General features: G+C 36.0%; 3 protein-coding genes across 3 annotated transcripts; 2 read left to right on the top strand and 1 right to left on the bottom strand.

Annotated features, from left to right (window-relative positions):
- Positions 1-4,615: 4,615 nt before the first annotated feature.
- LOC129738173 (uncharacterized) lies at positions 4,616-10,352 on the top strand. Its single transcript, XM_055729365.1, has 3 exons — positions 4,616-4,925; positions 5,880-9,986; positions 10,096-10,352. The coding sequence occupies exons 1-3, from the start codon at positions 4,616-4,618 to the stop codon at positions 10,350-10,352; spliced, it is 4,674 nt and encodes a 1,557-aa protein (XP_055585340.1).
- A 3,875-nt stretch (positions 10,353-14,227) lies between these two features.
- LOC129738172 (uncharacterized) lies at positions 14,228-16,018 on the bottom strand. The gene is made up of 3 exons (XM_055729364.1): positions 15,990-16,018; positions 14,519-15,942; positions 14,228-14,271 (listed from the first exon to the last, which is right to left on the bottom strand). The coding sequence occupies exons 1-3, from the start codon at positions 16,016-16,018 to the stop codon at positions 14,228-14,230; spliced, it is 1,497 nt and encodes a 498-aa protein (XP_055585339.1).
- Positions 16,019-16,462: 444 nt separating this feature from the next.
- On the top strand, positions 16,463-17,710 carry LOC129738171 (uncharacterized). Its single transcript, XM_055729363.1, has one exon. It carries the CDS (start codon positions 16,463-16,465, stop codon positions 17,708-17,710), a length of 1,248 nt encoding a protein of 415 aa, XP_055585338.1.
- The last annotated feature ends 8,904 nt before the right edge of the window (positions 17,711-26,614 follow it).

The following is a 26,614-nucleotide window of genomic DNA, read 5'->3' as shown; positions in this document are numbered from 1 at the left end:
AGTCCCAGAAAGTCGATTTTTAACCAATTCTGTTTTTCAGATTACACCAGATCTCAAAGTTTCATGCATTTCTAAGTCATTTGGCATCAAATTTTAAAATTTCGATTTTTGCGATTTCCTTTGGTCCTCTCTTTGGTGACTTTTGAAGGTAAAAAAAACCGAGACTTTGAGAGTGCTTTGAGGTAAAGTCCGTTTGAACCGAAATCGGTTCTAAAAATTTTAATATGAAATTTTACTCGTATATTCATTGCCACTCTAATAGATAATAACTGGTTTGAACAAAAATGCATATGAAAGTTGGAATGAAAAAAAATGTTACTAACCGATTACTAGTAAAATACTTTTCAGTTTATCATAAGATCATTAATTCATCGAAATAATGTCGGTCGCTTATTCAAAAAAAAAAACATTATAACAACAAAATACTTAAAAATAAACTACATTTGAGGATTTGAGAAACTTCATGGACACCACCAGAGCCAAAAGGCATAAGTTTAAACATGATCAAATTAAATTTTATGATGCGGCACGATTGTTCATATTTTTAATAAATGTAGTATTCGGAAGATTTTTATCATCATATTATTTTGTTCAAATAAAAACTTAAACTTAAAGTAGAACAAATAAAAAATAGCGCACCACGGAAACTATTTTCTCGAGAAAAGCTTTTTAGTTCTTCTGAGGGTCCCAAATTATATTTGAAAACTCGAAAAATGTCATGTTGATTTGTGTTGTTCGGAATAATACGATTAGAAAAAAAAATAATTGATTTCTCATACGGTTTAAAACTCTCATTTTGTTTCCGTGTTTGATAAATAAAATAGAACAAAAACTACAATTGAAGCTGTGATTAAAACATACAAAAACATTCTTGTATTTAAATAAAAATACAGATTTAAATTCCAATAAAACGTCTTTTAAATACTTACAATATACAAGAGCAAAAGCACAGTTTTAATTGCAGTAAGACACAAGATAATTTTTTTTTGTGTATGTTTTAAAAACAAATTATGGGAAGATGTGATCGTATAAGGTCTACTCTTTTTCAAATTATTTGCTATCGCTTCTAGTTTTGAAAGTGTGTCATTTAAAAAATAAAAAACTATCATTTTAAATAAAATTTAACTTGATTAAATTTTTATCACATGACTATACAGTTTTTTAAGCAGAAAAAATATTTTTTTGAAGGTTTTTTCGGAAACAAATTATTTAAAAAAATCTTTTTTGTAAATTTTATCCAAAAATTTAATATGGTTTTTCGCACAACTGAGCATTAGGGTGGCCTGAAATCGCATAATGTCTGGGAATCTGGGAGCTCACCCTTCAAATGGTAGATTATTTTGTGGAGAACAAACTTTTGTATGGGGTCAACTAAAAAAAATCATGTTCAGAGGTTCCGCAAGCGCAATTTTTAAAGATTTGATTTAAAATAAATTTGGTATCCAAAATATTTGACAAAATTTATATTTTTTTATTTTTTTTTTAAAAAATAGGTTTTGACACACATGTCAGAAAATTCGCTCGGAATTCAGTGTTATATCACTCTTATTCTATGAAATTACGTTAATCTTTTATATAGAAGTTCAAATTTTAAGCTAGGTGTTAAATACTCACGATAGTCAACAGAATAAACAAACTTAGTGCTGTCGCTGATATGAAAAAAAAAAAAATTTGTCAAAAAACCCATTGCAGCCTCAATTTTATGTTGAGTTTCTTGTTTTTTTTTGAAATAGTCGTCTCCACATTCCAAAGGTTTTTGATAAATAAAACAAAATTCACAGTTTTACAAAATGCAAAGCTTTTGATCAATTTAGATTCATTAAATTATTTTCCCCTTTATATTTATAGTTTTTATTTGAATTTATTTGAAAATTTACCGATTTTAATAGCCCTACTATTTTAACTTTTAATTTATTTTTAAATAAGACTAGCCGACTCGGTAAACTTAGTTTAATCTTCAAATTAATAATCTTTAAAAATTATTAACTTCATCTTCATGTCCTTAACTTTGCGTGCACATGAATCATTTTTATGAAAATCGCATCAAAGTTGTTTGACATGAGGCCCATCAAAAGTTGGTTTTGTATGGGGGCTCCCATTTCATCAAAAGTGAAATTCCGGAAACTATTATAAAATTAATCTATGACCCGAAAAACCACCGAATTCCCAAATTCAACAAAATCTGACCGTCTGTTTATTCGTGATGGTGTTACAAATAAGACGCCTTTATTTTTTTTTTTAATTCTGAATTTTTGTATTTTAAACACATGATCTATTTGGAAGCCTATAAATCTTAATTTTTAATGAGAAAAACATTGGTTGTTAGGTTGTTACTTTTGTTTTTTTCCAGGATCTTATATATGGATAACGGTAGCATCATATTTTGAGCTTGAAATATTAAACCAGATAACTTACGCTTGACAATTTCACTTACTTTTATAATTTCAAATTTTCATTTTTGAAATTGATCGTTATTTTTTATATCTTAAAAGCTTTATGAGTTTTTTTAATTTTTAATCCTTATTTTTAGTGCGCAATAATCAATAAATTATTATCTGCATTTGGATATTTTCCATATTTTAATCAGTTTTTTTATAATTCAAGAAATCACATCCCGAACTTAATACTTTGTCAGTTTAAGGTTTCAGTGATGAATTGAACATATTGTACCTATTATAAATAAATGAAGAAATTATTGTAAACCTCAAAAATGAACTTTTTAAGAAATATATTTTGATAACTGGAATGATTTATAAACAAAAAAGATTGTATCTCTGGCTTTGATCACTGCCAATCTTGAAATCAAATTACATATTTTAGTAAATTCAATTATCAAATCTGTGTTCTGGATAAACTCTCCAAAGTTCAAAACGGATATTATTTTGTTTCCTAATCGAGCATGCCCATTCAAATCTTGATGAAATTTTAGTTTTCAAATTCAAAATATATCCCCAGAATTTCTCAATCCACCCTTCAATTGAAAATTAATATCACAAAATAAATTAAACGAAGTATTGATTTCAAATTTGTAAACTTGATTGCTTCAAATTATTTTTTAAACTAATCTCCAATTCAGAAAAGGCTCATTAGTTGGAAAATGGTTTAAAGAATCAATTTCTTTATTGATTGTGCGTTTTTGATGTTAATATCATTTTTTACTAATTTTGAATTTCGAAAACTCCCCCCCATGGACGGTTCCTTCGCACGGGCCTTGAAATTTCAATTTTGAGTCAACTCATAAACTTTGCAGGTTATCTAGTCAATTTGGATTAGGTGGCTCACGTTTTCCCATTGTTTTTCAAAATTCAAAAAAAAACCTTTTTTTAAAAACTGTCAGAACTCGGTTAAGAAATTTTTTTTAAAAAATAATTAAAAAAGCCTTATGATACCTGTTACCGCAAACCCTAGCCAAAAGTATGAACAATAGCCGAAGCTAGGTAGAATTCGATCGAGCTAACAGCTTTTGTTCTGATCACGGACGATCGTGTGTCCGATGATCATTGGTAGCCAGTAGAATCGTATATTAGCTTTCCCAACCCACAAATCGAGTTAGTTGGAGCACGTTGATTGCTCAGAACACGTCATAACGAGGCTATATCGCTATAGCCCGCAGAGTGTTAAGTGCATTATAATAAATTACTTCTAACCGGAATAAATAGTTTGAATATAAGATTAGTGGATTCAATAAAGTGTTTGAATTTTAATTCGCGATTCAACTAAATCTTATTCCGAACACTCTCGCGACCAGAACCCGGTATATGCGGTTACATGTTTGGTCCTTGTAGCCGGATCAACCGTTGATAATAGCTTAAAATCACGGTTTCGATTCGATCTGGTGACCGATTATCGGGAAAGTTTTGATAGTTTTTTTTTTGTGCCTTTGACAATCCGTGTTAAGAAAAAAAACCAACTTTCACGCAACTGTTCGTGACACAAAAAACTTCGTTGTTTCTAACATCACCCGGTTGTGACTCGCCAAACCCGCTGCACATGGGTGTGCCTGACAATTAGTGCAAAAAATAGTTTTTGTGAAAACCTCGTGGTTTCATAAATACAAAAAAGACTGTTCGTGCCTAATCGAAACGAAATTTATTTCGTGTGTGACAAAAACCTGACTTCCGTGATTTGCAAGAAATCGTTTACCCCCTGCTTGAATAAAAGTGCGCGAAAGACGGTTAATTAATTGATCAGTCTCGGAAGAAAAATTGCGTTCCTGAACCAACGAATAATAGGATCGAAATTCGCAGATCCACGTGCTGGGTCTTTTCTTATTGGATGACGTGGTTAGCGAGGTGGTGTGCCTAGATTTGATTGTACACCGTGAACAAAGAGGCGTCGATCAAGGTCAGCCACACAATAGACGCCACGTCGACAAATACTGGCCGATGCATCCGTAGGTACCATTGTTGGAACAATTGTAAGTACCACGTGCGAGTAGAAGCCTCGAATAAAATCAAATATATTTCTCGACTTTTGATGAAATGGTATTGAATCTATTACGACGAATATTTTATTGACTTTTTTCATACAACTTGGTGTTTTCATCCTTCAATTTTTGGTGGTTGCATAGTGTGCTCTGGTTGTTATTTCGAACCTGGTTTATTCTGTTAATAAAATGACTCCGAATATTCGTGAATTATACCGCAAGGAGCGGGTCTATCTGGACACGATAGACAATCTGAAGGCTTTTGTGAGCACTTATAATCCCGAAAACGATAAAACCAAATTAGAAGGATGGAAGCAACGAGTTGAAATTATTTTCGAGCAATTCCAGCGAAATAGGCTGGAAATAGAAATTTCGTTGGACAACGTAGAAAAACCTGATACCATAGGCGCGGAAGATTTTGAAGAAGAAGGTCGTCGCATACGTTCGACATTTGAAAACGATTACATGTTCGTCCTCGGATTTCTAACATCCGAACTGGGTAAATTGAAATCCGCCATTCAACACGTGGCTCCAAATTTGGCAATTATGAACACACAATCTCAATCTTTTTCGTCTCGAATCAAGCTCCCTGAGGTGAGACTTCCAACTTTCGATGGATCGCTAGCTGATTGGATTTCCTTCAGGGACACATTCAAATCGTTGATTGACTCAAATAATCAATTATCAAACGTTGATAAATTTTCATACTTGCTAGCCTCACTTCATAAAGATGCTAGAAGACTCGTAGAATCAATTGAACTGACAGATGCTAACTATTCTGTGGCCTGGGAAACGCTTGAACGGAGATATGACAACAAAAAAATCGTCATAAAAAACTACATAGATTCACTACTTTCAATAGATTCAATGAAGAGGGAAAGTTACGAGTGTCTTATGCGTCTTATTGACGATTTCGAACAAAATTTGAGTATGTTACAAAAACTGGGAGTTGCAACCATGGGCTGGAATGTGCTGCTTGCACACATGATGTGTAGTCGTCTCGACCCTGCTACGTTGAAATTATGGGAAACTCATCACAAGTCAACCGAAGCTCCGAGATATGCTGAACTCCTAACATTTCTTCGTTCACATCTTTTAGTTCTACAATCATTATCATCATCAAAAAATCGTCATTCAGAAATCATCAAGTCTGATCTGCCAAAAATCTACAAACCCAAAATTAATACAGTCCACACCATACAATCCAAAACTTCACCACTTTGTCCATTTTGCTCAAAGCCCAACCACTCTGCTTTCAAATGTGATGACTTTCAAAAGCTTACTGTTTCGCAACGATTTGATTTAGTCAAAAAACGAAATCTATGCATTAATTGTTTATCGCCAAACCACCAACTGAAAAATTGTTCGTCATCCTCATGCAAAGTTTGCAGCCAGAAGCACCATACTATGCTCCACCAATCAACAACTGATCGTTCTTTCGGTCATTCAAAAGCCTCACTGTCGCCATCCAAATTCCCATCGAATAAACCGCAGCCTCTCCTCCAGCAAGCACAATCAGAAATATCGAATAAGACTTCCTCGCAAAGCAGTCCCACAAGAAATATCGATCCTGAAGAACCGTCAACTTCCGCCACCATCCTCGCTTCCACCACCATCGTCGATCAACCTCGCAACGTTCCGGCCACCATCCTGCTGCAAACTGCCATCGTCCAAGTTGTCAACAGCTTTGGAAATATCCAATGGGTCCGGGCTTTATTAGATCCAGCGTCTCAGCTTAATCTTGCTTCGGAAAACATCGTTCAGAAGCTGAGACTCCCACGCCACACCAACCATCAAGCTATTGGAGGAGTAGGAAACTCGACCATCGTTTCGAATCACGCCGTGCATCTTCAAATCAGTTCGCATTGTACCCAGTTCTCTACTAAAATTCACTGCCAAGTTCTTAAGAAGATCACTCGAGAATTGCCGGAAAGATCCCTCGCTTACAACAACTGGGTTATTCCTCCGAATGTTGTTCTCGCCGATCCTTCTTTTCACCAACCCGGACCAATAGATTTACTGCTCGGCATGGAAATCTACTATGATTTATTATTGGAAGGGTTCACCAAACTCGGACCTGAGCAACCAATTCTACAAAATACCGTTCTCGGCTGGGTAGCCGCTGGGAAAATTGGTTCCGTTTTCCCTGAATCAACATCGCGACTGGTTCATGTCTGTAGTTGCGACTCCTTAGACACTGAGTTATCACGCCTTTGGGAACTTGAAAAATGCTGGACAAACTCCTCTCTATCTGTAGAAGAATCATCTTGTGAAAAACACTTCGCTGAAACCACATTTCGCGATGAATCTGGTCGATTCGTAGTTACCCTGCCTAAGCACCAGTCAGAGTTAGCTCGCCTTGGAAATTCGAAAGATATAGCTGCACAAAGATTCTTTGCCCTCGAACGACGCTTTATCATGAAACCAGAATTGAAAGCGTCTTACTCAGCATTTATCAATGAGTACCATCAATTAGGCCACATGCAGGAAATATTTGATGAAATTAATCATCCTTCCCCGTCTTATTATTTGCCCCACCATGGCGTGGAGAAGGTAGAAAGCACCACCACCAAATTACGCGTTGTTTTCGACGCGTCTTGTAGTTCTGACACTGGCGTGTCGTTAAACAAAGCCTTAAAGGTTGGACCAGTCGTACAGGATGATCTATTCACTATCATTCTACGTTTTCGAACCCATCAATTTGTAATAATTTCGGACATCGAGAAAATGTATCGCCAAATAAGGATACATCCTTCTGACTACCCATTGCAGCGCATACTTTGGCGCAACAGTCCCGATGAACCGCTCCGAACTTTCGAATTACAAACGGTTACTTACGGTACTGCATCGGCGCCGTATTTGGCCACTAAATGTCTGCAAGAATTGTCCAAGCAAGGCGCAAAGGAATACCCATTAGCGGCGAAAGCCTTCGGTCGAGATTTTTATGTTGATGATGCACTTACGGGCTGTGATGATGAAGCTGAAGGAAAGAAATTATGCAGCCAATTAATCGCACTCGCAGCATCTGCAGGATTCAGTTTGCGCAAATTTGCATCGAATTCAAAATTGATATTATCAGAAGTACCGCCTGAACTACGCGACGAAAGAACCTTGTTTGACTTAGATGCTTCCTCATCTCCAATCAAAACGCTTGGGTTACAGTGGGAGCCCTCAAAGGATACGTTTCGTTTTTCGACCCCACCTTGGAACTATAACTCTACTGTCACTCGCCGCACAGTTCTTTCGGATATTGCCAGGATATACGATCCGTTAGGACTAATTGGACCTGTTTTCGTAGTTGCCAAAATATTTATTCAATCATTGTGGAAAGATACAATCTCTTGGGACGACTTGCTCGAAGAAAAACAGCAACATTTCTGGATTGATTATCGCCAAAAACTTTCTTACATCTCGGAAATAGTTACTCCTCGCTGGTTGGAAATTCCGAATATCGTCCATCATGAAGTTCACGGGTTTTGTGATGCCTCGGAAAAGGCATACGGAGCTTGCCTTTACTTGAGAGCTATTTCGAGCGATGGAACTATCTCTGCTCAACTTATCGCTGCTAAATCAAAGGTAGCGCCACTAGGAAATTCGAAACGACAAAGACGCATTTGTTTACCCAGACTTGAACTTTCCGCCGCCCTGACTCTAAGCCATTTGTATAACAAGATCAAAGAAAGCAACTCATTCGATCACAAGGCAATTTTCTGGACTGATTCAATGATCGTACTACATTGGTTGAATTCGGTTCCGTCGCGATGGAAAACTTTCATTGCGAATCGAGTGTCAGAAGTCCAACACCTCACAGCTGAAGGAATTTGGGCCCACGTTCCCGGTATCGAAAATCCAGCTGACATAATCTCCCGAGGGATGTATCCAGAACAGCTCAAAGAAGCCTCGCTATGGTGGCACGGGCCCACTTGGCTCAGACAATCATCACGATTTTGGCCACCCTTACAATATCAACTGCCTGACGATTTTCCCGTTGAGCTACTTGAAGAACAAAAGGTTGCACTTCCGATTCAAATCCACGCCCCAAACGAAGTTTTTCTATTACGATCATCTTTTCCGGCCTTGACTCGACTAGTTGCTCTTTTACTCCGTGCCAGTCACAATTGTAAACGCCGAAATCGTTCAAATCGTATCACCGGTTTCATTCGCATAACAGAACTTAATCGAGCCATGGAAACGCTGGTTAAGCTAGCCCAGCAAGAAACCTTCGAAAAGGATATTTCCGTAATCAAAGCTGAAGGACAGGTGAAACCAAACTCCAAATTGAAAAACTTGGCACCGTTTGTAGAAGATGGACTGCTGCGTGTTGGCGGACGGCTTAGGCACGCTCCCATCTCAAAGAATCGCAAGCATCCTATGATCCTCCCTTCCCGACACCCACTTACCGAAAGCATTATGACTTATTATCACCTCAAAAATCTACATGCTGGGGCACAGCTATTGGTCGCATGCGTTCGGGAGAAATTTTGGCCACTTCGTATCCGTAACTTGGCCCGGAAAGTTGTTCATTCGTGTATCAGGTGTTTTCGCTGCAAACCTACAAATCTGGATCAAATCATGGGCGATTTGCCCACCGAGCGTGTAACGCCAACTTTCGCATTTACAAACTCAGGAGTTGATCTTTGTGGACCATTTCAATATCGAGCTTCTCGTCGCACTACACCAGTCACATGTTATGTGGCACTCTTTGTTTGTCTGGTCACAAAGGCTTGTCACCTCGAACTCGTGCATGATTTGTCGACGTCCTCATTCATTGCGGCATTGCATCGCTTCATCGGCCGCAGAGGTAAACCCAACATCATCGAATGTGACAATGCTAAGAATTTCCGAGGAGCATCTCGTCAACTTGCCACGTTAGCCCAACAATTTTCATCCCAGCAATTCCAATCGAACGTCATCAACAGTTGTGCAACTGATGGCATCACATTTAAATTCATCCCACCTCGCAGCCCTCACTTTGGAGGATTGTGGGAAGCGGCGGTGAAATCGTTCAAACAACATCTCAAGGCCACTGTAGGCAAATACATACTTTCGCAAGAGGAATTTAACACACTTTTGGTGCGCATAGAAGCATGCTTAAACTCCCGCCCGCTTACTCCAACGTCTGCTGATCCGAACGATTTGGAGATTTTAACCCCGGGTCATTTTTTGATTCATCGACCAATGAACTCGTTTCCTGAACCTGATCTGTCACACATTCCTCGAAATCGACTTGACCGCTGGCAAGAGAATCAGGAACTGCTCCGTCGCTTTTGGAAGCGGTGGACCACCGAATACTTATCGGGTCTGCACCAACGCACGAAATGGACCCAACGACGAGACAACATTGCCATCGGTACACTTGTTCTGCTGAAAGACGAAAACCTGCCACCTCTCAAGTGGAGATTTGGCCGGATCACAAGAATCGTCAGAGGAAACGACAACAACGTTCGTGTGGTGACCGTCAAGACGTGTGACGGGGAGTACGACCGCACCATCGCCAAGATTTGCGTTTTGCCGATCAATCAACCAACGATTGCTGATGGGTCCGACGCAAATACCGAGGGCAACTAAATCTTCCATCGCAATATTTCGATATTGCGCAACGATCGGGGGCCTTGCGCCCCCGAACCCTGTAAGTTGTGTTTTTATATGAATTTTCAAAAAAACTGAAGAATTTTTCATCCCCCGGCATGTTTCCCGACTGAGTGGCCGGCGACTCCATCCCACTACCAAGAGTCCGCCCAACGCAGTTGATGGTAGACGGACGACAGACGAAGGGTGGGTGAACGAAGGACGAATGATGGACGAACGAATTACGAACTGGAGACGACGTCCAACCAACCACGTGACTATTCGGAGACGATCGCTTGGCGTAGGTGGAGATCAGCTGACGACAACAAATGTAAACATCAACGACGGAGGTCGCTGAACCCAGTTTCACGAAGCAAGTGATCACAACAGAAGACGAAAACAGCCGAATTATCACGTGCTTAGACCTAAGATACATTTCGAGTTAGGGTTAGATAGTTTTCATCTTTGGTTGAAAGGCTCCTCCTTTCAACGGGGGCCGGCATATGTTACCGCAAACCCTAGCCAAAAGTATGAACAATAGCCGAAGCTAGGTAGAATTCGATCGAGCTAACAGCTTTTGTTCTGATCACGGACGATCGTGTGTCCGATGATCATTGGTAGCCAGTAGAATCGTATATTAGCTTTCCCAACCCACAAATCGAGTTAGTTGGAGCACGTTGATTGCTCAGAACACGTCATAATGAGGCTATATCGCTATAGCCCGCAGAGTGTTAAGTGCATTATAATAAATTACTTCTAACCGGAATAAATAGTTTGAATATAAGATTAGTGGATTCAATAAAGTGTTTGAATTTTAATTCGCGATTCAACTAAATCTTATTCCGAACACTCTCGCGACCAGAACCCGGTATATGCGGTTACAATACCTTAAAAATGTAGAAAACCTTTCCATTTATTTTTTTTATTTTTATCTTTTAAAATAAAGAAGTTATTAAACAATGAAAAAAGTGGCCCATAATACTCCACTATCTCCTACATTTTACTCATTGCGTTTCATATAATTTATTGCGAAAAGCTTGCGTGAATATACTAAAAATCCTGTGCAAAGTTGAATTTAACAGCTAAAAATCTAAAATATTGCAAAAGACAAAAAGTGAAAGAGCTGCCTTTAAAATTCGTCAAAAATCTGTTTTTCGAATTCTGAAAATCAAAGATGTGGAAATGTGCCATATTACGTCAACTTTGAAATCGTCTTTTCAAAATGTGTCTTGTGTGACTTAAACAGTTTTGAAAAGTACGGTATTTACAAAACTTTTTTTATTTTTTTTTGAATTTTTTTTGTGATCGTGATCTTGAATTTTTTTGAAAAAAACATATCCTTATGTGCAACGAATAGTTCCCAAGATTCCTTGGACACCAAGTGAATTTTTTTCTGAACATTCCGTTAGCTGATCTGCAGTCTTTTTTTCCGAAGCATGTTGTTTCGATTTTTCTAGACTTTGAACAACGGGAAACTGATGTGTTGTAGCTGAATGTTGTCCGAAAGATATGTTTGAGTAACATTACGAAGTTTCTAGAGCTATAAAAATAATTCGAATTGGTTGAGAAACATGAGCGAAGAGTGTCAAATTGACACCCAAGGTCTTATTAGGGATTTTTTTTTCTGGTCTTTCAGGATGTGTCCAAAAGTAAAGACCCAAAATTTAAAATTTAAAGAATTCGTTGAAAAACCCCCTTGATTTTTATTAATTGGATGCACCTGAATAAAGTTAAAAGCCGCCAAGCTTCCAAGTGTCATATTATTAATCAAGGGATTAAATTTAGTCGAACTTGACTTTTTTTTAAGCCGCAATAGTGTTTTTCAATAATGAATAATTCTGTGTGAGTTGCTTTGATCTGATGCAAATTTCATCCTAAACTGAAGGGATTCAAAACCATTCATAACCAAACACCACCAAAGACAAACTTCAAATAGCAGTTCGCTCTCAAGTCTTCCTCAGCATAATCAGTACACAATCAGTTCCAAGCAATTTGTCTTTCCGCTAATCAAAAGACGAACTACCCCCACTCATTCGAACAATCAAGAAACCCATTTGCATCAAACGGCCCTCCCCACTAACAGTTTCTTCTCACAAGCCAACCGTTTCTTTGACCCAAACCACTCCGATTGGCCAACCCGATTAAGAGACCACCACGACGTTATAGTTTATGATAATTAAATTCTTATCTACAATTCTCGATCATCAAGCCAAAGCCAAAATTCCGGGAACGTTCCGCCTTATGTTGAAGCAGAGAAAGTTGGAAGAAGAACGAAGTTTGAAGCCGAGAACTGCGAGTGGGATGATTGTTGAACAACTTCTGCGCCTCTCAAACCGCCCTCCGAATGACGAAGACGACTGAGACGTTTGTCGAATAGCAAAGCACTCAATCGAGGCCAACCAAAAGTGGCATCTCGCTAATGTGCCGAGCTCAGACGTTTCTCCCTCCACCACTTTTGAGATGACCGATTCGTAAGAAATGCAAAGTTCATTTTTCTGATCGCTTAGCGTCTCTAAGTGGGCGAAAGCTTCCCAAACCCCAACTCTCTGGAGCCACCTTTGAGTTTGGTTCGATTGCAAACTAAGAATTCTGAAATCCCAATGCCTTTTTCGGTGGTGGTGTCAAAATTAATTGGTTGTTGGGGGGTTTCAGAAACGAGTTGTGATGGCTGTGAGGTGGGAAAGCAAGTGGCAGAATGAAACTGCAACCCATTCAAATTGCAATTAGACAATCATAGCATACTCATTATCAGCTTGAGGGAAGCTTGATCAGGCTTGCTGCAATTGATGTGCGACTATAATTGGATGATGAAAAGACGTGTTTGAATTGGAAGTCCCCAGGTGTATCCCGAGGGTAATTAAGGGGTGAAATTTATTTTTCATGTCTTCTGAAAGCAGGTCCGTGCGAAGGACTCGTACCCAGTGGGGGGTTGGGAAATACAAATTTAGCTAGAAATAAAAAAATATCAAAAATACATAATTAATTAGGAAATTGACTTCCAACATCATTTTCTGACTGATGATCAGTAAACTAACTCCATTCAAAGAACCATTGCCCAACAACGATTTGAGTTTATCACAAGATCCACTCAATGAATTAACTAAAACCCTTAACTCAGATCAACAGAATGATTTGATAAAATTGATAACAGAGGAGGAAATCGAGATTAAATTAAAACAACTTACTAAAAAAATCACCTGGTCCTGATGGCCTCAATTACGAGTTTTATATTAAACATTTTAATATTATTAAGGAGGTTCTTGCTAAGATTTTTAACGATTTACTGTCAGGTTATACACAACCCACGAAAGATTTTAGTTCTGGCATAATAACAATCATACACGAACAAGAATCCATATCAGATTTGAACAATTATAGACCCATAAGTATGCTTTTTAGCATTTTTAGCAAATTTTAGCAAATAGAATAAAAAAAACCAGTTAGATGATATTTTGGGGCCAGAGCAAACCGCTTGCAGGGAAAATTGGTCATGTTCTAGAAATCTCATGGATTTGAGAAGAGTTATTTGAGGAGCAAGGAGACATTGAGGTTTTAAGGAGCTCTTGTAAAAATAGATTTGGAGAAAGCGTTTGATAATGTGAATCAAAACTATTTGTGGAAAATTGTGGAGAAATTTGTTGTCGTATTTCTTTTTATTGGATGTCGTCAGATTGTGGAGAAATTTAACTTTCCTACGACATTGATTCAGTGCATTAGAAATTTGTGTTTGTCTGCTACATCCCACGCTCTATTTAACGAATTTTTAACTTATAATCTAAATTTTAAAAGATTAGTTAGGTAGGGTTGCCCATTGAGTATGTGTTTATTCGTTTTGTACATAGAATCTTCATTACGCACGGTTAGGAGTTCTATCACAGGATTATTAATTTATAATAAATTATTAAATACTATTGCCTACGCTGATGATATCAATGTTGATAAAACTTTAGCGACTGTTGTTTGTTAATTTTGGAAAATTTTTGGCTTTCAGTCAAATTCTTAAGAAAAACAGCGTTTTCCTATTTCATCCGACGTTTCGGCGTAATGTATTTCGCCTTCTTCAGGGTTTTACTGTAATTTGTGAGTGTAACAATGAAAGGTGTTGTGTAATATGATTTTTGTTTTACTTACTAGGGTGCTATTTCTTGTCAAAATATGTTGTGTCTCAACTTCTCTCCGTCCTGTTTTCTTAATTGTCCACATCAGCGTAAATTTTGAATTTGTTTTTAACTGCTATCGGTAGTTACACTGTGTCACTGTCAACTGTGCTTTGTATACTGGATGTAGAATTGTTGGTTTCCTTGTTATCTTGTTTATTATGATGTTCTTTTTGTGTGTGTCTGTGTATGGAATGTAAAACTCCTGCATAAGTTGAGTTTAAATTCGCTACATCAGTGCGTTTGTTAACAGATTTAGGTTCGTTGAAAATGTGTATCATCTCAAGGATGGGTAAACTTTTCTGTTTGTATGTGTGGTCGAGTATTTTTACAGAACTTAAATCGAATTTATGTTGGTGATCAATACAATGCGTGATAAGAGCAGTAGATGTAGTTTTCATCGCCTGCATTTTCTCGTCTTGGGTTGTGTATCCTTGTTCGATCAGCTGATTCAGTTGCTTGATGTTGCTGCGGTGTTTAGCCAATCTATTTTTGAGCAAACTGCCTGTCATGCCTATGTAGTTCCAGTTGCATTGGCAGTTCACACGATAGATGACTGAGTGTTGATCGAGGAATGGAACCGGGTCCTTGATTCTGGTGTACAGTTTGTTTACGGTGTTGGTACTTCTGGTTGTGACTTTAACTGTTGGGTACGTTTCCTTAAAAAGTCTTATAACTTGCTGAGATAGGAGTGGTATGGATGGGATGGATCGGTACGTAGTGATATTGTTGTTGTTGTTTGTGTCTTGGGATGGCTTAGTGATTGGTAGATTATTATTCCAGTTGGTACGGTTTAAACATCTATTGATCAAATGACGAGGAAAGTCATTTATCAGTAAATGTTTGGTGATTATCGTCCTTTTCGTGTCTTCATCCATAATTGTTGATAATTTGTTGACCCTGTCGATGAAATTTTGCATGATAGCAATTTTCTGTGAGAGAGGATGAATGGAGTTGAAGTTCAACAAACGTCCCGACGCAATAGGTTTAATAAACCATTCAGTTTGGATCGTGTTGTCTGGTTGCCTTATCACAGTCATGTCAAGGTATGGGAGTTTGCCTTCACATTCTTCTTCGCACGTGAACTGTATGTTGTGGTGGTATCCGTTAAAAACATTCAACGTGTGTTGGAGTTGATCAGCTGGTACGATGAGAAATAGATCATCAACGTACTTTCGGAGCGTAGGTATCGTGTAGCTGAGTTGTTTTTGAACACTATCTAACAGTGTGTCCATAACAAGGTCAGCCAGTATCGGTGAGAGAGGGCTCCCCATAGCTGTACCCTCTTTCTGAATGTAGTGGGTCCCACGAAAAACGAAGTAACTGGCATGCATACAGAAAGAGACTATTTCCAAGAAAAGATCCAGGTTGATCTTAGTGTGCGGCTTGATCGTATCCCATCTGTTTATAATATCCCTAATCACCAAGTCCCTGGGGATGTTGGTAAACAGAGATATCACATCAAATGAGACCATTATGTGGTTGTGTGGTATGTCCGTATCTCTGATTTCCCGACAGAAAGAGAAAGAGTCTTTCGTGTTGTATTTTGATTCCATCGATGCTTGCAGAATGCAACAGATGTATTTGGAGAGTTGATAGCATGGATTGGTCATACCGGGAACTACTGGTCGGAGAGGAACGTTCTGCTTGTGTGCCTTTGGCTGTCCGTATATCCTCGGGCACGTAGCGGTGGTAGTTTTTAGCTTGGTGGCAGTGTATCGATCGATGAGGTGGAGTTTAAGTAATCGGGTGGCAAAATTGTTGTTGTAGTTTGGAATTTGGTTGTGGGATCTGATTTTGTGGTGGTGTAGGTGTTATCATCTTTCAACAGCTCTAACATTTTGGTATCATAGTCTTTGGTCATCATTATGACTGTTCGGTTGCCTTTATCAGCTGGTAGCACGCAGATTTCGGGATTGGACTTTAGAAATTTTGATGTGATTGCATAAGCATTAGAAATGATCTTTTGCTCAGGCTTGGTATTGGCTTGGTTGTTGAATTTGTGGATATAGTTGTGTATGGCATTTGTGATATTGCATCTAGTGTGATCCTGGATTTTCTTATCGGTTTGGAGTTGTAAGATGGGTTCTATTTCTGCGATGAGGTGATGTAATGGTACTTGTGATAGCATGCGGTACGGTGCAAATTCCAAACCATCAACAACAATTTTGCCACCCGATTACTTAAACTCCACCTCATCGATCGATACACTGCCACCAAGCTAAAAACTACCACCGCTACGTGCCCGAGGATATACGGACAGCCAAAGGCACACAAGCAGAACGTTCCTCTCCGACCAGTAGTTCCCGGTATGACCAATCCATGCTATCAACTCTCCAAATACATCTGTTGCATTCTGCAAGCATCGATGGAATCAAAATACAACACGAAAGACTCTTTCTCTTTCTGTCGGGAAATCAGAGATACGGTCATACCACACAACCACATAATGGTCTCATTTGATGTGATATCTCTGTTTACCAACATCCCCAGGGACTTGGTGATTAGGGATATTATAAACAGATGGGATACGATCAAGCCGCACACTAAGATCAACCTGGATCTTTTCTTGGAAATAGTCTCTTTCTGTATGCATGCCAGTTACTTCGTTTTTCGTGGGACCCACTACATTCAGAAAGAGGGTACAGCTATGGGGAGCCCTCTGTCACCGATACTGGGTGACCTTGTTATGGACACACTGTTAGATAGTGTTCAAAAACAACTCAGCTACACGATACCTACGCTCCGAAAGTACGTTGATGATCTATTTCTCATCGTACCAGCTGATCAACTCCAACACACGTTGAATGTTTTTAACGGATACCACCACAACATACAGTTCACGTGCGAAGAAGAATGTGAAGGCAAACTCCCATACCTTGACATGACTGTGATAAGGCAACCAGACAACACGATCCAAACTGAATGGTTTATTAAACCTATTGCGTCGGGACGTTTGTTGAACTTCAACTCCATTCATCCTCTCTCACAGAAAATTGCTATCATGCAAAATTTCATCGACAGGGTCAACAAATTATCAACAATTATGGATGAAGACACGAAAAGGACGATAATCACCAAACATTTACTGATAAATGACTTTCCTCGTCATTTGATCAATAGATGTTTAAACCGTACCAACTGGAATAATAATCTACCAATCACTAAGCCATCCCAAGACACAAACAACAACAACAATATCACTACGTACCGATCCATCCCATCCATACCACTCCTATCTCAGCAAGTTATAAGACTTTTTAAGGAAACGTACCCAACAGTTAAAGTCACAACCAGAAGTACCAACACCGTAAACAAACTGTACACCAGAATCAAGGACCCGGTTCCATTCCTCGATCAACACTCAGTCATCTATCGTGTGAACTGCCAATGCAACTGGAACTACATAGGCATGACAGGCAGTTTGCTCAAAAATAGATTGGCTAAACACCGCAGCAACATCAAGCAACTGAATCAGCTGATCGAACAAGGATACACAACCCAAGACGAGAAAATGCAGGCGATGAAAACTACATCTACTGCTCTTATCTTGTATTGATCACCAACATAAATTCGATTTAAGTTCTGTAAAAATACTCGACCACACATACAAACAGAAAAGTTTACCCATCCTTGAGATGATACACATTTTCAACGAACCTAAATCTGTTAACAAACGCACTGATGTAGCGAATTTAAACTCAACTTATGCAGGAGTTTTACATTCCATACACAGACACACACAAAAAGAACATCATAATAAACAAGATAACAAGGAAACCAACAATTCTACATCCAGTATACAAAGCACAGTTGACAGTGACACAGTGTAACTACCGATAGCAGTTAAAAACAAATTCAAAATTTACGCTGATGTGGACAATTAAGAAAACAGGACGGAGAGAAGTTGAGACACAACATATTTTGACAAGAAATAGCACCCTAGTAAGTAAAACAAAAATCATATTACACAACACCTTTCATTGTTACACTCACAAATTACAGTAAAACCCTGAAGAAGGCGAAATACATTACGCCGAAACGTCGGATGAAATAGGAAAACGCTGTTTTTCTTAAGAATTTGACTGAAAGCCAAAAATTTTCCAAAAGATATCAATGTTTTGATTAAAAATGACTCAAAGTTCGATTCCCTAAGTGGCCGTTCAGATACCACGTGGACAGAAAAGTGAGATTTTTTACCCCCTCCTCCCCACCCCCCGTGGACAAGCGTGGACATTTGGCAAACCCCTACCCCCCTCCCCGGATGACCACTTGGACAGATTTGAATTTTATTTTCAAAATATAATTTGACTGTTAGAAAACATTACTTTTTGCCCTTTTATAATAAAAATTGCTGATTATGCAACAAAACATCAAAGAATTTTAAAAAATTTAAATTTCTAGATTATCATATTTGGTCGGGATTCGACCTTGCCGAACTGAAAGCTATTAGCATTTTTCCGAGACACTTGAACTTTATGAGCAAATATTTTCATCAAGAGACGAAATCTTTGATGTATATGAGCCAGAATCGATAGATTATAATTCATGGAAGTCGTTTAAGTCAATCATGTTCACTCTTTCAACCTACAATATGAATTACACGAGATCAAATTTTCTGTTGTTTCAACATTTTCACATGGCGCTCAGTTTTATCTGGTCAAAGCCCGATCATTTGTCACTTTCAATCAGGTGGCTACTAATTCTTTATACTTAAACTGGAACGCTTTGCCATTTAATGATTTTGATTTAGACATCTTAATATTTCTTCACCTTTAGAAAACATTTGAGAAGTAAGTAAGGCTATGATCATTTAGAATCTGGACAGTTAAAAACGTGCGTATTCAACAGTTTATGAGTTTTGAAGTAGAAAATGAAGAATTTTCGAGGCGCAAAATGCGCAAAAGGCGCAAATTTGTGCAAAATTATTTTTAACATGTCTTTTTGCATCGTAAAAATCTCAAACACACGTTAAGGAGAGGGAACTGGCACCCCTGGCTCAAGCTGAAAGTGTTTTTTTGGTATCAGTTTTTATTAACCCGATTTTCAGGTGTTAAATATGTGCTTTTGATAAATAATTTCATTTGGAGCGTGGCTGAAGTGTTTGTGCTACTGACGGTTATGGAGGTAAAGGTAAAATTGTCGCAGATAACAGGTAATTTAAGAATTCTTATTTTTCGATTTTGCAATGGTTGTCTGATGACGCGTCAGTGCATGGTGGTTCTAAAAATTCCGCTAATGACATACAGATGTCACTAGTAGAGTTTGAAAAAGGTTCGCGTACCTTGTGCTACCGACATCTGGTGAGTAATTTTGTTTTTGTGCTAGCGCTATCTAGGGAATGAAATTCAAAAATCCTTTATCCTGAATCAAGTAAACATAACTCTGCGTGTGTGTGTGTGTGTGTGTTACATTATCACCAATTGAAATCATTGTTGTCGTCTGGTAACGGCGCTATATACATGAATGGTGAAACGATTATAACTAGCATTTCATGTTATTAATTCTTTTATATTCTATATATATTATATATATTATTTAGATGGCGGATTTTGAATAACTGAGGGTTGGTTCGTTGTGTGTGTGTGTGTGTGTGTGTGTGTGTGTGTGTGTGTGTGTGTGTGTGTGTGTGTGTGTGTGTGTGTGTGTGTGTGTGTGTGTGTGTGTGTGTGTGTGTGTTTGTGTGTATGTGTGTATGTGTGTGTGCGTGTTAGCGTGGTGAAAATTGACGTGATTAGGTTCGTTCGGTCGTCGGCGTTAATAAATAAAGTGTAATAATGCTGCTGGAGCAAGAGAGCAACAATGGTGGTTTCCTCCTCCGTTCAGTTGCTTGGGAAAAGTGTACATCAGGCAAGCGAGGCGCGATCGGATGCGTTTTTTCTTTCCTTTCTTTTCCTCTTTCTCTCCCTGTTTGCATAATGCGTTAGAACGTTTTTGCACGTTAGGTCGTTCTTGCTCTTCTCGTTGTTAACGCGTGAAAAACTTAGGTGAGTTACACCGGCGCCAAGTGCGTTATACGTGTATGACAATGCCACGTTAGGAGGTTTTTGCTCTTCTAGTTTTAAGCGCGCGATAATCTTCGTGAGTTGCTCCGGTGCCATACGTGTACGACAATGCCACGTTACGACGTTTTACTCTTCTCATTTTAAGCGCGCGATTAAATTGTGTATGTACGTGTATGACAATGCCACGTTAGGACGTTTTCTCTCCTCGTCGTTAACGCGCGGTAAAACTCGGTGAGTTGCACCGGTGCTAAGTACATTGTATGTGTATGACAATGCCACGTTAGGACGTATTTGCTCTAAATAAAAACGCGATGAACTCGATAGTGTGCGACGCGACGAACATTAAATATTTAACTTTGCTTTGATCACATCCCTTTCCAAAGGGAATCCAGATCTAATTTACCTTCCCCACTAACAAACTACCCTTCCTGTGACGACCGTGGAGATTTAGAGGTGTATTCGGTCTCTAGTAGCAACGGAAGTCGAACTAACAATCCTTCCCTTTCCCCGATGAACCGTAAGGACGTGGCCGGCGCCGTTATTGACCATATAAGATAAGGAACCTTCGAAACGTGTACACAGAAAATGGTAAGCTAATCCCAAGCCCCATTTATTTGGATCTATGTACAATTTTGATGGTTCTTGTCAATCACGGAGAAGCAACTACTGAAATGTACGGTTTATCTAAGCTCAAGCTCAAGTAAAAATCTCAAACACACGTTAACTTAATAACCCGGCAAAAATCGATAAGAAAGTACTTTTTATGATCAATTTTGACAATTTTGATAATTTTGACAATTTTGGCAATTTTGGCAATTTCGACAATTTTGACAATTTTGGCAATTTTGACAATTTTGACAATTTTGACAATTTTGACAATTTCGACAATTTTGACAATTTTGACTATTTTGACAATTTTGACAATTTTGACAATTTTGACAATTTTGACAATTTTGACAATTTCGACAATTTTGACAATTTTGACAATTTTGACAATTTTGAAAATTTTGACAATTTTGACAATCTTAACAATTTTGACAATTTTGACAATTTTGACAATTTTGACAATTTTGATAATTTTGATAATGTTGATAATGTTGATAATTTTGACAATTTTGACAATTTTGACAATTTTGACAATTTTGACAATTTTGACAATTTTGACAATTTTGACAATTTTGACACTTTTCTGACCAAACTTCATAACATAAAAAAATAAATTCAGATTTTAAGCATTGATAAATTTTCTTCAAGTGTGCAGGAAATGGAGACTTTTGCGAAAAAAGTCTCAGAACTATTCTTTTTGTTTACATTTACCTCCTCTGTAAAGTATGGGAATATTAGCGATTTTTTAAAGAAAAAATTAAATGGAATTTTAGATATTTTTATAACAGTTACAAAAAATTTCAGTTTTAGACAAATGTGTAAATAAAATAAAATAAAGTTAAACTTATTTCAATAATGTCAGAAATGCTTCCAAATTTTTCAAAATATACTATCACAGTTTTTTTTTAATTTTTAAGTTTTTCTTCATTTCTCATTTCTGAAATTTTTTGTTCTGAAATCATTATCTTCTATGAATCTTATGAATCTAATTTTTGAATACGAAAAACATTGTAAGTACCTTTTGTCCCTTCTAGTACCCTTTTTTTACAATTTTCGTCGACAACGTATTAGATCATAAAATTTTCCTCTTATTTTTATTATTTAAATTTTTTTTTGAATAGATCTCGATAATTATTTATGAAAAGTTCGAAAAATAATTCAAAGTTGCATTAACTAAATGAGTATTTGCTTTGTGTTTTCAATATTTTGAAAGTTGAATGTGTTTTCAATTGAATTTTAACTTGAAAATTAAATACAAGACCTTTGGCTTCGAAAAATTATCATTGATAGTTTATTTCATGATTATAATCCTGTGACCTATGAAATTAAAAAAATCCTAAAATTTTATTTAAAAATTTGTGATTTTATATACTTTCTCTCAATATTCCGTAGTGATGAATTTTGAATATTGAAGCATGAAATGCAAAATCGAGATTCGAATCAGGATTTTTTCGCAATCGTCCAAACCGAAGTTCAGTAACAATAAACCGGATACCAAATCCAAACTCTCTTCACAGACATTGAGTTTTAATTTATTTAATTTTTCCGCTAGTATCCGAGCCGTGCAAATCCGAGATATTTCCACCAGTATCCGGCATTATCAAAATTTTTAATCAAAAATAATGAAGAAATACATGACTTTTGTTTATCGAAATACATCAGTCAATTTCAAATCACATATTAAGCTTTCAAAAAACGTACACTTAATTTTGATAAAATTTACTCAAAAAATTAAGACGCAAAATACATCAGTTTCATGACTCAATTTAAATTTTTGTTTAAATTTACAAATAAAGTGAATAAAGTGAAAATTCGGACAAAATCTGAGTGATTTGGTAGGTTAAGTCTAATTCGATATTCGGAATCAAATTTCTATGAACAAGTTAATAATTTAAAAAAAAATATCGTAATTTTGAGTTTAGAAAAGTATGAGAGAGTGGAGTATCGTGGGCCATGGTGAAACGTGGGCCACTTTTAATATCTCAGATGTGTGTTGAGTTTAAAATCTCAAACCAACTGTCATCGTCGTCGCTTTGCGTGAGCATATGTTCCTATATGTTGTTGACTGAAATACGCATCACATGCTTTTTTTATTTATCAAGCTAAAAAAAGTAAGAAAAATTTACTTACAGAATTTAAAAAACACCCGCTAATTTCATCGGTGGGGAACCTAAAGTGCATAACAAAAATATACTCATACGCTTATGATCTTAGTTTTGTCATGATCTTTCACATGAAAAAGGAATTTTTGATGAAATATCAATAAGTCACACAAACGCAACCAATTTGCAAATCATAGCTTGTGGGGGATCGTGGGCCACACATCTTGAATCACCTATATTTTATGTTTATGTTTTTATTCACATTCAGAACTTAAAATACGTTTTACCTATCTGTAAAGTTTTCTTATGCCAAATGAAGAGTTATGAAAAATATTTTGTCCATCTTACATAAGAAATTTTGCCAAACGTGCGATCTATGCGATCATACACAGCTCTCTTTTTTTGATTCATCATCTGAAATTGCTTTAAAATAACGAATGAATTATGAATTCACAGTTTTGGGTCAACTCATAAACTTTGCATGTTATTTGGTCTATTTGGATTTTGTGACCCACGATTCTCCACCGTTTTTCAAAATCCAAAAAATATAGCTTTTTTTCAAACAGTCATAACTTGGGGAAAATAATTTATTAAAAATTAAAAAAAAATACCTCATGATACCTTTAAAATGTAAAAAACCATACCATTTTTTATTTTCATTTTATTTTTTATAATAAAGAAGTTATGAAACAACGAAAAAAAGTGGCCCATGATTCCCCACTCTCCCATACATTTTGCTTGGCACTTTTGGAACCTCAAGAGGGGGGGGGGGTAAACCCCACCAAGCCCCCTCTCCCCCGTTCATACGGCCATGGCTCTGCTATAATTTAGTTTAATCTAAACTCAATAAAAAAAAATTAAAATAAAAATTTAATCACGCTTTTAAATGGCAACTCTGGAATTTTCTTTCTAGAAACTAAAATTTAGTTACCAACTAACTGTTTGGCTGTTTTGAACACAGTCAAAATATTCGGTATTCAATTTGATATCTAACTTTCTCCATCAAAATTTTCATTGATATATCATTTTTTCGGAAATTTTACACTACGACTCTGTCGCAAATGTTTTTGGTCAGCTTTCAGTGTGTTAAAACTTAAAAAAAAAACAAAATTCACATTTTTTTCATTCCTTCGCTATGAAGGTGCAAGGAAAAAATGTTCTCGTCCAAAAGAATTAAGTCACAGATACCATTTCGAATTCCTCGCCACAAACTTTTAATTTCAAGTTAATCTGTAAACAATAATAACAATACTAAAAAAAACACATTAAAAAAGGAAATTTATTTCTTGAACCATTTTCTTATTCATGACCATCACACAAACTCGAAAAAATAAACTTTACTGATATTTTTGAAAGTTTTAAATCAATGTAATAACCGGTAAATTTTTGATAAATAATTCCTAATTATGATTCTTATTCTGAACAAGATATTTTAAGTCAATTTTTTTCGAAACACCAGAAAAAAATGCGAAATTTTTGAATAAAAATAGAATTAAATGTTTGAACACAAGTATCATTGCAAAGAAGTAGAAAACATTAAAGTTAACACAGTGAACAGATTTTAAAAGAAATGGAATCCGAATTCTTAAATAATTTTCAGATCAGATCAGAAATAAACCCTCATTAAAAGTTGTTAAACAAAATGAAATTAATTGTGAATTTTTAATCATTTTAATTAATATTTCTTTTCTTTATTTTCAATTGAAGGGTTGATTGAAACATTCCCCTGTTTTATTTTAATTTTGAAATAATATTCAATTGCGATATGAAATCTTAATTTTCTTAAAGGCAAAAAAACTTAAGAGAATTACTTGAAAGACACATAAATGATGATTGAATTGAATTTGATAAAAATGAAATTAATAAATTTTGTTTGAAGAGTGTCAGTGATCAAAATCAGTGATAAAGAACTTTTTCATATTCATATTCTCCCAGTTATTAAAGTTAAAGGCTACAAAAGTTTTTCTTTTCATTTAGTTACAATTGAGACCAAAAAGATGCATTTAAACAGTAAAAGTAAATGAAACGTTTAGAAATTTTCAAGCTTAATCATAGCTTTAAAATTTCCAGTTCTGAGTATTTTGTGGCCGTCATTAGAAATATTGGGCCCTGGATTGAAAAGGAAAAAAAAGAAAAATTCTAAATTAATAAGCTTCCATAGAGATGTTTGCAGAACACAAAAAAAAAGAGTTGAAAAACGAAGGCAATCTTTTAAAAAATATTGCAAAAATAGTTTTCATAATCTTGAAATGTGCTTACTGATTGAATATAGTTTTCACCGATAAAGTCAATAAACTAAATTCCCAAACATAACTAACGGTGATTTATTTCATCATTAATTGAAATATAATATGAAGATTTAAAATAAATGGTGTCTATGTTTTAATGCTTGATTTGGTAGATTTTGGCGTATTGAACTCGAATATTTTGTCATATTTTCTCAATGATTGAAGTTGTTTATTATACTCTATTCAATTTAGAAATAATATTTCCATAATGATGATGATTATGTATAATCTTAAAAAGTAAAAATTTACAGTTTTAATAAAATTTCGCAAGACAATTATTTCAGACATTACTGAAGAAAGTTTAAAAAAATAATATTTTTATTTCATTAATAATTAATTTTTTGAAGTCTTCAAAACGACTTGATTTTTGCTTTGAAAATATGTTAAATTCAATTTAGTTAGGTAATATTTCTTGAAAAAAAATCGTTAAAAATCTAAAATTTTCAGAATTGGGAAAAGTAAACAAATAGAAAACACTTTTTCGCTGATGTTTTGGAGAAAGTGATTTAAGACCTTTATTTTATATTTTTTGTAAAATTTCAAAGTTTTGTCGGAAAAATGCAGAATTTTCTAAAATAATTTTTACCTATTTTCAAAAATTTCAGGGCAACAAAACTGATCAAAATTCGCTCTGAAATCCTAGCACTTCAAAATGCGAAATTTGTTGACCTTGTGTTATTTATTAAAACCCCTTCGAATGTGAAGTTGAAGATCAAGCAACACTAAATAAAATTGAGGCTAAACAAGGTTTCCTGATGATTAATTCGCACTGCAATAAATTTGTAATATGAACGACTTTTTTTTCAATTATAAAAGTGATAAGAAATTAAGTTATGGACGAATTTGTTATAATACACTTCTTTAAAAAGCCAATTCTAAGACGAGGTAGGGTTTTCGTTTGTCAAGATTTGAGTTCCAATACAAAAAGTTTATCAAATTGCAAATCGAAATAAGTTTTGAATGTCGTATAGTGTCGTAGAATGAAATGTCTTTAGCAAATGCTAGTGACTTAGGATAAAATATAATAGGATAAAATAATATTGGATAAAAAATTTTCTTGCAAAAAAATCTCCATGGGAGGGTTCGCTTATTTAATTTTTATTTTAATATAATGTAATTAAGTTATCATTGAACAATAACAAAATAATAATGACATAGATTCTCACATTGTGAGATAGTTTTTGAAAGTTTTTGATTCTCATAGAAAATTAAAAAAATCGAGCAATAGATGTAAAATTTTAAACATTCTTCTATGTCGTTAGAAACTTTACCCAGTATGACGGATTAGCTTAATGATATGACCTGCAAAATTATATTGCTTTTATTATCCTGTACCAACACCGTTCGTGTAAAATAGTTTTCGGGCAATCACCAATTTTTTTAAAATAAATATTTTTATAACTCAGTTAACAGTCTTTGCTTAAATTAATCAAAACGCAAATCAAGGATTCACTTTTTAAAT

The sequence above is a fragment of the Uranotaenia lowii genome, chromosome 1 (genome assembly GCF_029784155.1).
Source record: "Uranotaenia lowii strain MFRU-FL chromosome 1, ASM2978415v1, whole genome shotgun sequence".
Taxonomy (NCBI): Eukaryota; Metazoa; Arthropoda; class Insecta; order Diptera; family Culicidae; genus Uranotaenia; species Uranotaenia lowii.
Note: the sequence above shows the minus strand (reverse complement) of the source record. Positions and strands in the feature narration are given on the sequence as shown.